The sequence below is a fragment of the Olea europaea genome, unplaced genomic scaffold (assembly GCF_002742605.1).
Source record: "Olea europaea var. sylvestris unplaced genomic scaffold, O_europaea_v1 scaffold256, whole genome shotgun sequence".
In the NCBI taxonomy this organism is placed as follows: Eukaryota; Viridiplantae; Streptophyta; class Magnoliopsida; order Lamiales; family Oleaceae; genus Olea; species Olea europaea.
The window spans coordinates 452,237-469,454 of record NW_019243883.1 but is presented as its reverse complement, the minus strand read 5'-3'; the positions used below and the strand labels follow the sequence as shown (position 1 = coordinate 469,454).

The 17,218-nt window shown below is 31.4% G+C and overlaps 2 protein-coding genes and 1 non-coding gene across 3 annotated transcripts; 2 read left to right on the top strand and 1 right to left on the bottom strand.

Annotated features, from left to right (window-relative positions):
• Positions 1–731: 731 nt before the first annotated feature.
• Positions 732–812, bottom strand: TRNAL-CAG. The gene has a single exon. It is a non-coding gene; the product is annotated as a tRNA-Leu (tRNA).
• A 1,335-nt stretch (positions 813–2,147) lies between these two features.
• On the top strand, positions 2,148–4,648 carry LOC111382780 (putative glutamine amidotransferase GAT1_2.1). Its single transcript, XM_023006817.1, has 4 exons — positions 2,148–2,377; positions 2,687–3,417; positions 3,550–3,750; positions 4,235–4,648. Exons 1-4 carry the CDS (start codon positions 2,290–2,292, stop codon positions 4,484–4,486), a joined length of 1,272 nt encoding a protein of 423 aa, XP_022862585.1. The 5' UTR covers positions 2,148–2,289; the 3' UTR covers positions 4,487–4,648.
• Positions 4,649–9,433: 4,785 nt separating this feature from the next.
• LOC111382781 (LEAF RUST 10 DISEASE-RESISTANCE LOCUS RECEPTOR-LIKE PROTEIN KINASE-like 1.3) lies at positions 9,434–11,449 on the top strand. The gene is made up of 2 exons (XM_023006818.1): positions 9,434–9,601; positions 10,271–11,449. Exon 2 carries the CDS (start codon positions 10,273–10,275, stop codon positions 11,167–11,169), a length of 897 nt encoding a protein of 298 aa, XP_022862586.1. The 5' UTR covers positions 9,434–9,601; positions 10,271–10,272; the 3' UTR covers positions 11,170–11,449.
• Positions 11,450–17,218: the final 5,769 nt, after the last annotated feature.

The following is a 17,218-nucleotide window of genomic DNA, read 5'->3' as shown; positions in this document are numbered from 1 at the left end:
CAATGTATTGACTCTAAAAAATATGCCCACAAAATCACGACCTCGTCTCTTGCATGTAGATATCACCAGCACACTAAGCACCTAGTTACAAAAGCTGTCAATCGAGAAAATAGTCAAGGGCTGGACGAGAGAAAAATGATTGCAAAAGAGGGAGAGAGGATTTGTCTAGGATTCTTTGAACCTATCTTAATTGTGAAATGAATAACATATATATATATATATAAGAGAATGATAATGGACCGAGTATTTTTAATGAGCCGGACCAAGTCTAGGCCGAAAGATGTCTAATTAAATAGTCCAGTCCATTGTATAGTTGACGCTACATCGACATAAATGAGACCCCCTTTGTCATGTGTATACTATGTAATTTATAGATGTAACACTAATACTTACCACAAAAGTAAGTTCAGGACTATCCTTGAGATTATATCCAACTCTCCATGACACTAACATAAGACAAATTATTCGAGTGAATGTGATCATCGAAATTAGACAACAAATGCAATTTTAAAAAGAAAAAGAAAAGATAAAACTTGATTTACTGGCCATAAAAATAAAAAATAAATCCTAAAATTTTAGATAATATTACAATTTTTTTATGGGGGATAAAAGAAAAGAGAATGAAGACTCTATTTGAAGAAAACATAGGTGTGTTTGAACAGCTTGAAAATTAAAGTTAAATTTGAAGATAATTCTATTTATTCATTGGCAATAGGAAAAAACTTAAACTTTGTCAAGAATGGGATTCGAACCCATGCCCTTTCGGACCAGTACCTGAAACTGGCGCCTTAGACCAACTCGGCCATCTTGACAGTTATTGCCTTGTCGAGAAATGTATTTTATATTTTATTTAATAAACCATTAAAATGATTAATTTAGAAATTCTATTTAACTTGATTGGATCGTGCATCAAATGGGTCTTACATTCATTGCTCCTATTCACTATATTTTAGTAAGATTTCAAAAGGTTACTCATACAACTAGTGGTTTCAATGAGCCGGCTCACGAATCGAAACTGGAGGTTCGAGTTCGGTTCAAGTAAATTGGTCCGAACTGAGTAGAGTTTTTTTTTTCTCTTCTTCTTCTTGAGGTAGCACCGTGCTGCCTTATTTAAGGCAGCGTGTTGTTGCCCCTTTTTAAGGTCCATGAGTTCGAGCCGAAGAGCCATACAAACCTGCTCCGGCTCGAGCTACGCCAACTTGGGCTTTTTCTGGACCAAGTCACGAGCGGTCAGAGTCGACGAGCCCAATTTTCATCCCTACGCACAACTAATTAAATAGGGTTGAAAATCTGAAATTTAATCTTTCATTCTCTAAAAAGGTCCTTTTTAGGTCAACATATTGCTCAATTGAACTAATATCAACATATGAATAGTAGTTGATAAATGTAGTTTTCAAACTCTAGAGAACAAATATAGCTGCCATGGCAAATTATAAATTACAAAAGGATTGCACCATAACAAATAGAATAATATTATTCGCGATCATCATTATTTTAGATGACTACAAATTCTCTAATTTATTATTCAACGTATCAAAATATAACAAATTATTTATAAGTTACACCAACATCAAAAAAACATGTTACTTACCAAGTAACAAAGAAATATATTTATATATAAACAAAAAATCAACATGATAAGTTTTCTCTTATTTTAATCCCCATTTAATGGACGGTTGAGATTAGTTGTATACCCAAATAAAGATAAACAAATACCTAAAGAGGCAAAAAGGCATTCTTCCTCTAGAAAGAAAATAAATGATCGCATGCATGCACATAAATAAATGGTAATGGTCGTCGGTGGAGAAGGCACTGGATAAGACCTCCACCAAATTAGGTTTGCCTTAAATTTAATTATCTGTTGCATCTCATCGATGCCACCTCAGCTTTGCACACGTGCTAATTTCACCCTGTTATTATTTCGAGAAAAATGGAGTTTTAAATAGTGATTATTTTGAAAGTATGTAGTTGAAAAAAGAAAATATTTTAAATTTATAAGTAAAAAATATTTTATTGTGTAAATATGTGATTGAAAATGAGTATGAAAATTAAAGAATTTCGAAATAATGATCATTAAACAGTAATTGATTAACCCTAAAATTTGTGTTATATATACATGTACGCGGTGCCTCGAAATCGCACTCTCTTGCTTTCCATTAAAAGCTCTCAACTTTGTTATAAAACCCAAGAAAGAGAAATAAATTTGGATTGTTTTTTCTCATATTTTCTTGATCAGATTTTCATCTTCTGTTAAGAAATTTTTTTAAACAAATTTTTTGGCTAACTGAAATGGCCACTGATCTGGCGGTGATTCTTCCTCGTGTTCTAATCGTCTCCAGACGAAGCGTCCGCAAGAACAAGTTCGTGGATTTTGTGGGTATGAAAAATCTTGCGTATTCTCTTTTTATATATGTATATGTGGGCATTCACCTGGACGAATAGGGCAAGATTAAATTTAAATTTGTCTTCAGAAACACCCTTTTATGTGAATCAAGCGAGTCGTTTAGATTTATTTTTTCGTCAATGGTTTAATGATGTTTATTTTCATTAATAGACTGTGACTGGGCTTGAATTATAGGTATGCCGTCTGCATGTTCCTATTTCATTCGAATTATCACAGAAATTTATTAATTTAAATATAATTTGTACAATCTTGGAACTGATGATGTATGTTGGAATTAAACAGGAGAATACCATCTTGATCTTATAGTGAGTTATGGAGCGGTACCGGTGATCGTTCCCCGAGTAACTGGGGTCCACATGTTATTAGACAGTTTCGAGCCGATTCACGGTGTCCTTCTTTGTGAAGGGGAAGACATAGATCCATCTCTATATGAAGCGGAGACGTCGAATTTATCAGCAGAAGAAATGGAAGAAATTAGGAGACTTCATGCAAGTGACACAGCAATAGACAAAGAAAAGGACACAATTGAAATGAGGCTAGCAAAGCTTTGTTTAGAAAGGAACATACCCTATTTAGGCATATGCAGAGGTTCACAGGTCCTTAATGTGGCTTGTGGGGGTACCCTTTATCAAGATATTGGCAAAGAACTCACAAACAAGTTGCCCTTAAATGAGAGAGTTGTGCATATGGATTACGATAATTACGATGGGCACCGTCATCCGGTTAAGGTAGTTGAGAACACTCCTTTGGATCAATGGTTTAAGGATTCTTTGGAGGATGAGAAAATGGAGATTTTGGTGAATAGTTATCATCACCAAGGGGTTAAAAGATTGGCTCAAAGATTTGTGCCTATGGCATTTGCACCAGATGGTTTAATTGAAGGATTTTACGATCCAGATGCTTATAATCCTGAAGAGGGTAAATTCATTATGGGACTTCAATTTCATCCCGAGAGGATGAGGAAAGCAGATTCCGATGAATTTGACTACCCCGGTTGTCCATTTGCGTATAAGGTAATGTGGATTAGACAGTACTCGATAGTATTGAGTAAAGAAATAAACTTAAACTAATTTTGTGTGTTGTACATCTAGTCATGTCCAATACTGGGTAGTTAACATATTCTTAATGCAATGAAAATGTTACAGGAGTTTGCTAAGGCAGTCATTGCCTATCAGAAGAAGCTGAATGGGTTGACAAATGTGAAAAAATCTCTAAAGCTTGATCAAGAAATGGAGAAGAAGAGAAAAATTATAGTGAGAAGCTTTTCGCTTGCAAGGAACATATACGAACATGGGATAAATTCATCTAAAGAATCTGAACTAGAGGTTGGAGCAGAATTTCTTGAGGTATTATTAGAACTAGTACAGAATCTCAAATTTATTTTCATCATATTGGTAATATGAGCCAATATAGTTCAGAGCTTGTCGGAATCTCAGCCCGATTGGCCATCTAATACGAAATGCAATTAATCAAATAATTCATCAAACTATTTAAATTGAGATTGAATTATGCTTGCTAAAATTTTGTTTACTCTGCTTCAACGTCGAAAATGTGCAGCCTCAAAATTCTTTTAGGCATTTTTATGATACCAAAAACTATATTTAAGCTGCCTTAAAAACTTGCTTTGATTATTCTCATTTTGATCTGGCAGTTTATTCAATTTCTTGGTTTCTAGTCATTAAGATACAAGAATATCAATGAAACATAAGTCGATATTGGGTGGGAATAGAAAGTATTATAAAGAAGAAAGCTGCTTCCTTGTTTTTAATACTGCTGAATATGGTGCAATCCACTATCCTAAACAAGCCATCATTGTTTAATTTTTTGCAGTCGAACACGGCATTAAGCCTGCAACAAGAAACTAGGTTGAAGCAGATAGGTGCAACTGTAAGGAATTCATCTTCTTACATAGAAAAACTGAAATTGAATGAAGAAAGAGAGAAGCTAGCAAGGAATGTGATGGGGAAAATGTCTGTGGAACAGTTATCTGATCTAATGTCTTTCTACCACATGATGGGGCAGATTTGTTCTGAAGTTTTGGAAAGAAAACTTCATGACTTAGTCAATGAACTTTCCTCTTGATCTATTATGTGTCCTGTTTCTCAATTTAGTCTCAGACGGGACTTTCCCATGCTTCCTTCATATTTCATTGTCAAATTCATGTACTTTACATCCGTTTGGAGAAAATGTCACAAGAATGTTGTGTGATAATAAATGATGTTATGATGTTCAACTGTTTATGAATTTTTTTTTGTTAAATGTTGTTTTTCTTGGAAAAGATATTAAACCCACTGGGCCCAGTCCAGCAGAAAATTTGGGATTTCACGTGTTCCATGCTACTTGGATCAAAACGTGAGCCACTAATGCTTTTGGTTACTGAACTTTCGCCATCTAGGAGGTGGCTCATTTTAATAGGTCTATCGAGCTTGATTTTAGGCTGTAATGAGAAAACTGGCATAGACACTTCGACTAGTTTAGATTGAGGATTGGCAACCCAAAAAATAATTTAGAAATTATGATAAAGAAATATAGAAATTAAACGGTTAATTATGTGAATGGTCACAAAATTTTTGGTAATTATTTCTTGAAATTAATTTTTTTTATAGTAATAGTCATTCAAATTTTAAATTCTTACACTAATGATGACTCTGTTAAAAATAATTAACTTAATTCCTACGTAATATCATTAAGTGTCAATGCTTTGGCAAATGACAATTATTTATCACATGATCAAGTTAACAATTTTTTTTTTTTTTTTTAAATGTGATCTTGTTGTACGATGTAAGCCCAAAAGTTTGACCAAATGTTTTAATCTCCAATTCCTAGCTTCTCAATTTTGTATACTTCAGGTAAATGACACGTCACTTAATGGTGTCACGTAGGATTTCAGATTAACTTAAATTATCAAGTGATCCTTAGTGTAATAGTCACTATTTTTGCAAGAAAATAAAGTCGATGACTATTGTCATAATTAACCCAAAAGTAAAATTAAACATTGTTTTAAAGTACTCTATTATTTAACACTGCATGTGCGGTGAACTCAAAGTATTTTCAATAGACTTTTTATTCATAAAAAGCATCTTATGCATTATAAAGAACATCCATAAATTTAGAAAATCAAAGATTTTATGCACTCCAACAATGCTCTATATTTTGATTCTTTATTTTGCTTTTCTCAAGAAAAATTTATTGATTTTTTTCTAATAGAATTTTTTATACATCAATTATCAATTAATTTAAATGTGTTTTAAATGGTTTAAGAAGTAGAATATTGAAATTTTTGGCTTATTAAGTACAACCATTGTACGTTATAAGAATAGAGAATGAGCTTAACTCTCTATTTTAAAATATCAACCCTTGTTTAAGCCCTATTTTGGGGAAAAGAATGAATTTTTGAATAGATTATTGATGAGAAATATGTGGTTAAAAAAATGAAATGTTTTAAATTTACGTGTAATATTATTTTATTGAAAACGTATGATTGAAATGATATCAAAACACTGTTAAAAAATATATTTTTTCAAAAGAATGGGATGGGGCTCAAACAAGGGCTAAAATAAAGAGTCTATTAAAGCTTACTTTTGAGCATCGAAATAAAGAACATTTTGTATTTAAAGAATATCTTGAAAATACTCTCAAAGTGCAAGATATTAGGCCGTGAAACTTTAAGTAGCATCTATATTGTGTCAATTGCTAGCGCATCCTTGGCTTCAACATCTAGCTTTGTTGAAGAGGCCTTGCCTGATAGGGAAAGTGCTGATTTGTTTCGAATAGACTTAACAACCAAGCTGAGTGTATATAACCCAAGCTCATAGACCTTTTACAGAGGTTTCACACATGGGTGGGGTCGAAATTTTTTTTTGTCATTTTTTATTACATCGGGTCCCGCAATGGTGCCGACCTTTTGTGAGACTTCTAGTTCTCTTCTGTAACAATCAGAATTGTTCTAGACTTAAACTCAAGAATGTCACCACCTTTGAAATAAGAAAATAAGTGCCGATCAAGAAAGAAAAAAGGAAAAGCATAAGCAAGTATTGTAAACAACCTTATACCCCAAGATTATACATTTATGATTGTGTTGTTGAATCAAGAAAAAGCATAAGCAAGTATTGTGAAAAATCACCTCTAAGCACGAGATTAGATATTTATGGTTGCATTGTTGAACATGCAAGAGACAGACTGAAAATTAAAATATTTTACTGGTCAACGAAAATATATATTATAGGAACATATAAGATAATGCATTCCAATATATAGCACTGTTTGGTATTAATTTAATTCAAATTTTAATCTAAATCAAAGTTAAACAATTAATTTTAATAACTTATTTTATGGATTTCACAACTTTTCAACCCTACACACACCCCTCATTTTTTAATTATCTTTTATTAAAAAAACATTTTATATTAATAATTGGGTAATTGACACAAAACGTCCATACCTTTTAAGTTTATTATGGAAAACGTCCACACTATTTATTTTTTGACATTTTTGATCTCATTTCAACATTTCTTTGTGATGAAGGTCCTTCCATCCACCCTCCGCCATTTCCTCCGTTAATTGAATAAAAATATGCTATTTTCTTTCCAATCAACAAGGGTAAAATTGTCCTTATTCATTGAACCCCTTCTTCCCACCTTCTATGTGGTCCATAAGTAACAATAGCTAGAAAATGCATATGAAAATACTTTAAATTATTACACTAAATAAAGGAAAAAATTGTCGTGAAGAAATATATAGTGGTGAAATTCGACATGACCAAACAGTGAGATCTCACGAGCTCAGCCACAAGCTCACCACCATTGAACAGTGAAATCTCACGAGCCCTCACAACTCTCACATATCCCTTTTTTGGTGCAATATTGGAATTTCATAGCTTTATTGGCATATGCTTATGGGTGGGTTTTTTATTAAATCCTGTAAATATTCTGGGAAAGATTTATTTTCTAGAAGATTTTGAATTTTTTCTTTTTGATTGGTAAAGATTTTGAAATATATTAATTTGTTTAATAGTGGTTTTGTGGATAAATTGTGGGTGATTGGGGAAAAAGCACTATTATGAAAACGGAGGAACAAACGGTTCTTGTTGAAGTTTCATCCATGGTCGAAGTTAAGAAAGTGAAACTTGAAGATGATGGAGACGAGTTTAGAAGATGTTGTGAGGATGAGGATGAGGATGAAATCAAAGAGAAGGAAGAATCAACAAAGGAAGATTTAAATGACAATTTTGATTCAGATTTTGTAAAGATATAAGGGTGTTTCTGTAGTTGACCCTGGAGATTCTGGTTATAGGCTCCGGCATTGGAATTGTAATGGAGAAGTCCGATAGCACTCCTCCAATTCGAGTGTAGAAAAATCTCGATTTCTATGTGGAAGAATTGGTAGCAGCAACGGGAATAACAGGTCCAAGAATGGTAGAAATAACAACAGCTCCTTTTATCGAGCATAAAAAGCTGAGCCATTTAGCCATTTCTTCGCCTTCTTTCGCTATGCCCTGTTGTCATTGAGGTGAAGAAAAAAATGTTGTGAAGAACTTATATACCAATCTATATAGTGGTGTAATAATCCATCTACATTTTTCCAGTAACCCAACATGAGAGAAGCAGTGGCGGAAAGAAGGGGTTCAATGGGTAAAGACAATTTTACCCGTCATTGGAAAGAAAATAGCATATTTTTATTCAATTAACGGAGGAAATGGCGGAGGGTGGATGGAAGGACCTTCATCACAAAGAAATGTTGAAATGAGATCAAAAATGTCAAAAAATAAATAGTGTGGACGTTTTCCATAATAAACTTAAAAGGTATGGACGTTTTGTGTCAATTACCCAATTATTAATATAAAATGTTTTTTTAATAAAAGATAATTAAAAAATGAGGGGTGTGTGTAGGGTTGAAAAGTTGTGAAATCCATAAAATAAGTTATTAAAATTAATTGTTTAACTTTGATTTAGATTAAAATTTGAATTAAATTAATACCAAACAGTGCTATATATTGGAATGCATTATCTTATATGTTCCTATAATATATATTTTCGTTGACCAGTAAAATATTTTAATTTTCAGTCTGTCTCTTGCATGTTCAACAATGCAACCATAAGTATCTAATCTCGTGCTTAGAGGTGATTTTTCACAATACTTGCTTATGCTTTTTCTTGATTCAACAACACAATCATAAATGTATAATCTTGGGGTATAAGGTTGTTTACAATACTTGCTTATGCTTTTCCTTTTTTCTTTCTTGATCGGCACTTATTTTCTTATTTCAAAGGTGGTGACATTCTTGAGTTTAAGTCTAGAACAATTCTGATTGTTACAGAAGAGAACTAGAAGTCTCACAAAAGGTCGGCACCATTGCGGGACCCGATGTAATAAAAAATGACAAAAAAAAAATAAAAAAAAAATTCAATCCTACCCATGTGTAAAACCTTTGTAAAAGGTCTATGAGCTGCGATTATGTGCACTCAACTCGGTTGCTAAGTCTATTCAAAATAAATAAACACATTCCCTATCAAGCAAGGCCTCTTCAACAAAGCTAGATGTTGAAGCCATGGATGCACTAGCAATTGACATGAGATAGATGCTACTTAAAGTTTCACGGCCTAATATCTTGCACTTTGAGAGTATTTTCAAGATATTCTTTAAATACAAAATGTTCTTTATTTCGATGCTCAAAAGTAAGCTTTAATAGACTCTTTATTTTAGCCCTTGTTTGAGCCCCATCCCATTCTTTTGAAAAAAATACATTTTTTAATAGTGTTTTGACATCATTTCAATCACACGTTTTCAATAAAATAATATTACACGCAAATTTAAAACTTTTCATTTTTTTAACCACATATTTCTCATCAATAAACTATTCAAAAATTCATTATTTTCTCCAAAATAGGGCTCAAACAAGGGCTGAAATTTTAAAATAGACAGTTAAGCTCATTCTCTATTCTTATAACGTACAATGGTTGTACTTAATAAGCCAAAAATTTCAATATTCTACTTCTTAAACCATTTAAAACACATTTAAATTAATTGATAATTGAACCCCAAGCATCCCTTCTTATCCGTCTCCAAAGACAGATCTCAGTTGGGACAGCTCAGACTTTGGAGTGCAGATATTCAGCTACTGTGATCTTGAAGAAGCTACTGATAATTTTGATCGTTCTAGAGAATTGGGAGACGGCGGTTTTGGCACTGTATACTATGGTATGATCACAAGCCCTTTTGCTTTGTTTCTCATGCTATTCCTTATCCTCCCCACATGGATAAAAATAGGAAATTACTTCTAATTTTCACACAAGCTCCTGTTTGTAGTTGCTTCTTTCATCTTGAATCAATATGTGGTTGGTGTGAAGTTTAGCTTACTTAACTTTATAGCCTGCCGGAACGGTATCTAAAGGCAGCTTTTAGTGTTTAGTAATGCAGAGTCAAATATATTGTTCATTTGTCCCTCGACTGCAAATTATTTTATCATAGGGGTGCATTGGGCGTTCATCTCTTTGTAGTATGTCACCCGATCTTCCTATGTTATATAAAGATATCTGAGTGGGACGGATTTTTTTATATTTTTCTGTGTGTTTGAGAGAAAATACTACGAGTTGTGAGTCCATTGTATACCACTTTTTTTATTGATTATAGCCAAAATATCTGCAGCAACAAGCACAAGTAAACGAATCTCTCATATAGAGGGTGAACCACTCTAAATCTCAGTGTCACTAAGTGTGCGTTTTTGTTTTTCGTTTCATTCATTGTTGCTCTAGTGATTGAGACTAGAGCTTAATCCGTAGCATATGGTTGAACGACTAATCAATTATTTGTTTTTTCACCCTCTATTCAACACTATTAAACAGAGCGACTTTACCATTTCTCAAACAGGTATGCTACGTGATGGTCGTGTAGTTGCAGTGAAGCGTCTATATGAGAACAATTTTAAGCGTGTAGAGCAGTTCAGAAATGAAGTTGAGATCGTAACTCGATTAAGGCACCAGAACCTTGTGACACTGTATGGATGCACATCAAAAAGTAGCCGAGACCTAGTGCTAGTCTACGAGTATATACCGAATGGAACAGTGGCTGATCATTTGCACGGAAAAAGGGCGAAGTCTGGCTTGCTATCTTGGCCAATTCGGTTGAATATTGCCATTGAAACAGCGGATGCACTAACTTATCTCCATAAATCGGACATCGTGCATCGTGATGTAAAAACCAACAACATTCTCCTGGACAATGATTTCCATGTAAAAGTTGCTGATTTTGGGTTGTCCAGAATATTCCCGAATGACGTGACACACGTGTCGACTGCTCCACAAGGGACTCCTGGCTATGTTGACCCCGAATACTACCAATGCTACAAACTCACAGAAAAGAGTGACGTTTATAGTTTTGGGGTGGTTTTGATTGAGCTCATGTCTTCATTACAAGCTGTGGATACCAACAGACACCGTCACGATATCAACTTATCCAACATGGCTATCAACAAAATTCAAAATCGTACGTTGCATGATTTGGTTGATCAGAGTCTCGGATTTGAGAGGGATTGTATTACGAGAAGGATGATAACACTTGTTGCAGAGTTGGCTTTTCGGTGTTTGCAGCAGGAAAGGGATATGAGGCCTTCAATGGAAGAAGTACTAGAGACTTTACGAGCAATTCAGAATGAAAAGTTGAACACTCACAAGGTCGAGGTTGTAGACATTTCTGTCGACGATGAGATAGCGCTTTTGACCGGCAGCATTTCCCCGCCTTCACCTATTTCAGTATTCACCGATAAATAGCATTTTTGATTCTGCTTAGAAGTCATTCTTCTAAAAAGCAAGTTATAATCGTACTTTCTAGAAAAGTAAGTTTCATCGACTTACATTTGACTTTTGAGTAAAACCAAACAGCTTGCATTTCTCTAATTTTAATTCATGTAATCGAAGTATGCCTTTGATTTGCTTATGCTTAATCTTTTTGTGACGATGTCTTTTGTTGTGTTGATAGGTACAAAGTTTTGAAAACCACCTACTAATTTGTATTTTGAAGGAAATGTACATATGAAATGGAGTTGTGTCTTGAGCTATTGTTGTTTCATTTTTGCAGCTGAAAATGGTGTTTTCATATATTTTGTCTAGGGATGTTGTACTTGTGGAAACAACAATCCTTAATCAACTGGGACAGAGTTAATTGGGTGACGATTTCGTCTCTTAATTAATACAACATTGTCAATCAAGGGTTTTATCAAAAAAATTTCTTTCTTTTTCAACCACTCATTTTTCTAAAAAATACTATTCCCCCTATTTTCATTTTCATTTTCATGTTGTGGGGATCAAATAGGGGCTAAAAGACATATTTTTCCTCCATATTTTAAAATAAGTGAAAATAAATAAAAATACGAAGTTGGATATGTTTGAAAGCACGCTGATAGAATATCCCTACTATATAAAAAAGAGAATGAGAAGTTACTATAGTAGTATCAGTGAATTCTTTCATTTTATCACATTGTAACAATTTTTTTTTAATCGTGGGAGCAAAAACGACGTCGTGTTGTCTTCAATCATTTTTCCATTTTTACACGCCACTTCATTGCAACAATCACCTCCCCTGTAATATATTTTTTTTTTCATTTTCACACACTACACTTCATCCAAACTAAATAATTTAACAAATTAAAGAAAAAAAATTCAGTCAAAAATAGAAAAAAAAATGTTATTATAAAGTTTTTTAATTAAATTGAAATAATTAAAATTAAAAATAAATATTATTTAATTAAAATTGAACAAGTTACGTTCTCTCAAAAAACGAAAAGAATTAAAAAAAAATTTAAATTGAACAAAAAATTAGTTATAATATGAAGAAAAAGGAAAATTTAAAACAATTTACAAAAAATATATAATAAAAAAATTAAACAAAAGAAAGTTACAAAAATTAAATAAAAGAATACATAAATATTATTTAATTAAAATTGAAAATAAATGTGGAGGTAAACAGTTTAGGGTTGATTTAATGCTATTTATTATGTAGTGTAATTTTCACAGAAGAGTATGAGAACTCTCCTTATTTTGATAAAATTATTTTCACCAACCATCATCAGTTCCTATTATTGGATTGCTATAAATTAAATCCCACTAAATTATATTTTCGTATTGTTCTCTTCTCTTCTCTTCTCTTCTCTTCTATTTTTATTTTAGTTTGTTACTTTGTATATGTGTGTATACTTTTAAATTTATATGTGTGCATGGAAATGAATGAATTTTCGCCCTCACAAGTATATATGGAGTTCCAACAGGAATATTATCATGAAATGAGAGATGAGGGTCGTCCTTTTCTGATTGAAATTATCCTTCCAATTTTTATACCGATTGAAGAAATATCTTATCAACTTATTATATAACTTTGATGAATAATTCATCTTTTAATGTTTCTCAATTGATTTAGGATTGATCTTCATATATTAGCTTAATTGAACACATTTGTGATATGACTTGAGTTAAAAGGAAAAGGATTATGATCAGACTAATTAACCTTAAATATAATGCTAATATGGTGGTTGAATGATATCCATGACAATACTTAATTTATATAAACTGAAATTGAATAAAGCGCGTAGAAGAGATGTAAGTATTTGAGAGAAAAGAATGGGTTTTATGTTTGTGGGAAAGGTTTTTTGTTGTTTAATGAAAGTTTATATAAGATAAATTTTTATAATACTCACTAGACAAATCTCATGGCACAACGAAGGTGTGATAATTCGGAAGAAGACCATGAACGTCATGGCTCAACGAAGGTGTGTTAATTCAGAAGAAACGGTGCGGTACATCTATTTTATTAGATATGAAAGAGTTGAGGAGATTGTTTAATTCAAAAGAATTAAAAATTACCTGACATCAGTATAAAATAATATATTTTAATATTAGTAAGCAAGAAAGATGGAATTAGAATTAGAAATAGCACAAATAAATTAACACTGAATCCAGCGATAAATTTTTAATACATAGGGAAAGATAATTATTTCATATTAGTTAAATAGAAAAGATATAACTGAAATTTAAAAGTTTAGAGACAAGTCAGAGTTCCATCAGTGTGATCTTTTTTGTAGACCATAAACATTAGGGTTCATTATTCAGTAGTTCAAACATTTTGCTAAATTCAAGTTGCAACTTATTTGCAATAAATATCAAATAAAAAAATCAATTCTTCATCTACTTTAATCTAAATAAAAAAATACCAATCAATAAATAATTAACTTTTCACTTATGCACCTAAACATATACAACCTAATTTCGCAAGATCATTACATCATTGATTATAATTATTGATAAAAAATAAAAATAAATTATCGAAGACATACAGTATACAGTCGACATCATTGATTATATTTATTTATGAAAATAAAAATGAATTATCATTGACATACAATATACAGTCTACAAAAGAATGTAAATCAAGCAAACATTTCACATCTTCAAATTTTTTTTTTTTTTTTTGGTCAAATCAACGAATTCTACGCTAATTTTTTTTTTTTGTAAAATCAACGAATTCTACGCTAATAACAACAAAATAAATATAAAACTCATGCAACACACGTGACATAGACTAGTTTGGATAGAAAGTTAGAAACCATCATCAAGACCAAGTATGTTAATTAACGAAATATCGAAGATAATAATGAGACACATAAGCGAGAATACAAGTGTGACAATAAGCAAAGTTCGTAAATAATAGTGTAATTAAAAAATAGTACACCGAAATAATATTGGGGGTGACAAGATAACCACCACAACTACTGCAACGACATTATCACTTTGATTATAAATGCAAGATATTATGACTAGTAAAACAATAAATTCAAGTCAAGTGTCAACCCAAGAGAATGTGTTGTTGACCTTCGATTTAGCTCTCGTTTGAGTTTCATTCTTACCAAAAAAATATATTTTGAATAGTGTATTGACGAAAAATGTGTAGTAAAAAAATAAATAAAAGTTTTAAATTTGTGTGTAATATTATTTTAATGAAGAATGTATGGTTGAAATGAGTCAAATCACCGTTAAAGAATATATTCTGATGGAAATAATGAGGCTCAAATAAGGGCTTAAAGTTTACACTATTCCTAACTATTTATTTTAAAATTTTAAAATATTTGATTTACTTTGTTAATTTTTTACTAAAAATTAAAATTTAATTAAAGAATTGGAGTAGCGATCACAAATTTGACCGATGAAGAAACATTGATTAACAAGATGTTAGGACTCATGATTTTATCTTAGTTTTTCTAATTTAAAATCGTGTATTAAATTAAGGCAATATTATTTCATTTGAGCTGCCAATCGAATTTGTCAAATTTAATTGATAGTCTTTCTTGAATAGAATCAATCTTATCTAAACATATGAACTCGCTATTTTCTCAATATGAATATACCTGCATTTAAGGTGCATTAAATAACAAAGAAATTCACTAAATAATTAAATTTCAGATTTTAATCTAAATCAAATTCAAAAATTAATTTTAATAACGTATTTTATAGGTCTTACAATTTTTCAACCACGCATTTCATTAATTTTCAACAAATTTACAAAAAAAAATTGATTTTAATCCCCATAAAAAAAAAGGCTAAATTTTGTTTTAGTTTAAAACTTTCTTGTACTTCCTTTTTTGAATGGGTAAGTTCGACCTTTTCTCGCTTGGATGAAGCTACTTTGCCAGAAGGATTTGACAGGAAATTTGACATAATTACATGTGACAGTAGATGATTGAATAGAAAAACTGAAGTATTTTAAATTGTCCGATGATAAAATGCCACATGACATTATGTCAAGTTTTATATCAATCTTAATATTCATGTAGCATTCGGTCCCTCTTCAAGGTTTCGCAATTTCCTTTTCGATCTTAATAAAATATGCTACTAGTTTTTTAAAAAAATATATAAAACTCACTTAAATTTATTTAAAAATAACGGTTTTCATATATTAAACCTGTGTGCCTAATTTGTTAGCGATATGTGACTTATATTCGGTAAAACTTACATGCATATAATCACTTAGTCCTTGTTCGGTAGTAAAATTTTAATTTAACTTACAGTTAATAATTAATTTTAATCATATATTTTATTGAATATATAATTTTTAAATCATATATATTTTTTAAAAATTTAATTTCAATCCGACCGGACAATAGGCTTTAGTATAACTACTAATCAAGCACTATAAAAGACAAAATTGGTTCGCTCTAGATAACAAAATGGGTCCCAAAGGATATTAATTCCCGCCACGTGTAAGAATTACAGCTTAGAAGCCTCAAAAGAGCCAAACAAACAATAAGACAACGGTCCTTCTTCCCCGTTATAAAGTCACCTAATGTAAACTACATTTTTCTCACTTTAGAAAAATTGCACGGTTGCCCTTCATATATTGCTCAAATAACAAGTTAATCATTGATCTTTAATAAGTACAACACAACTAGCTAAACCTTTTATCATTATTATTATTATTTTAAAAAATAGATCAATTTTATGAAGTAAAAGGAAAAAATGGACCAAACTTTAAACCAAATTATAGCATAATCTTTTGACACTGAGTATGTTCTAAGTATATTATTTTCCAATAACGAAAATCATTCAAACCTTCTAGTTAGACGAAAGGGGAGAAATGTCTTCGCTCCTAGTTCTTTTGTAACTAAACCATTTAGAAATGTATAAGAATTCATAGTTAGAATTTGATTCCAACTCAACCCTTTTAAATGACATTTTGAGAAGAGTTGCTTTTAGAAGATCTTTTAAATTGTTCATGTTTATTAAAGACTAATTGTGTAGTTAACATGAACAGCTAAGAGTTGCTTACAGTTTTCGAAAAGGGTAATTAGAACATAACGTTTCTACAATTTTATTTTTTTGGGTATTTTCACCCTTAAATTAATCACACCAAAAACATCATTTTCATCCAACTTCTTAATAAAAAATAGTGGAATGACAAATATATCCTCCTATTTAAATAAAGCAAAAAAAAAAAAAGGAACTAATTGTAACCATACTTCCAATTTTTTTTAAAGAGTGCAAATGAATTCCAAATAAATTATTAAAAAATTTCTCTTTCTTTTCCTTCTTTCTCATCTTCTTCTTCCTCTATCGCCACTACCACTAACTTGTATGGGCCCAATTTTTTTGCGGTTACGATTTTAAATCTTATTGGAGATAGATAACTCCTGTGGGACATCGACATTCATCCTTAATTTATATACATCTTATCCTTCCCCATCAATACTCCCATTCCAGCACTGATTCTTAACACAAATCAAAAAGATTTTCCATAAAAACATTAAAATCTTACTCAAAAACACTTTCTCTTTTCTTTTCTTTTTTTTTGGGGGGGGGGGGGGGGGGGGGGGGGGGACACCAAAAATTTCATTTTCATCTTCTCAATAAAAAATAGTGCAATGACAAATATACTCTTTTATTTAAATAAAACAAAAAGAAAAAAAGGAACTAATTGTAACCATGCTTCCAAATTTTTTTTTAAAAAAAAGTGCAAATGAATCCCAAATAAATTATTTAAAAAAAAAATTCTTTCTTTTCCTTCTTCTTTCTCTTCTTCCTCCTCCTCCTCCTCCTCCTCCTCTACCACCACCACTAATTTGTATAGGCCCAATTTGTTTTCTGTCATGATTTTAAATCTTATTAGAGATAGATAACTCATGTGGGACACCAACATTCATCCTTAATTTATAAATGTCTTATCCTTCTCCATCAATGCACCCATTCCAGCACTGATTCTTAACACACAATCAAAAAGATTTTCCATAAAAATATTAAAATCTTACTTAAAAACACTTTTTTTTCTTTTTTCTTTTTT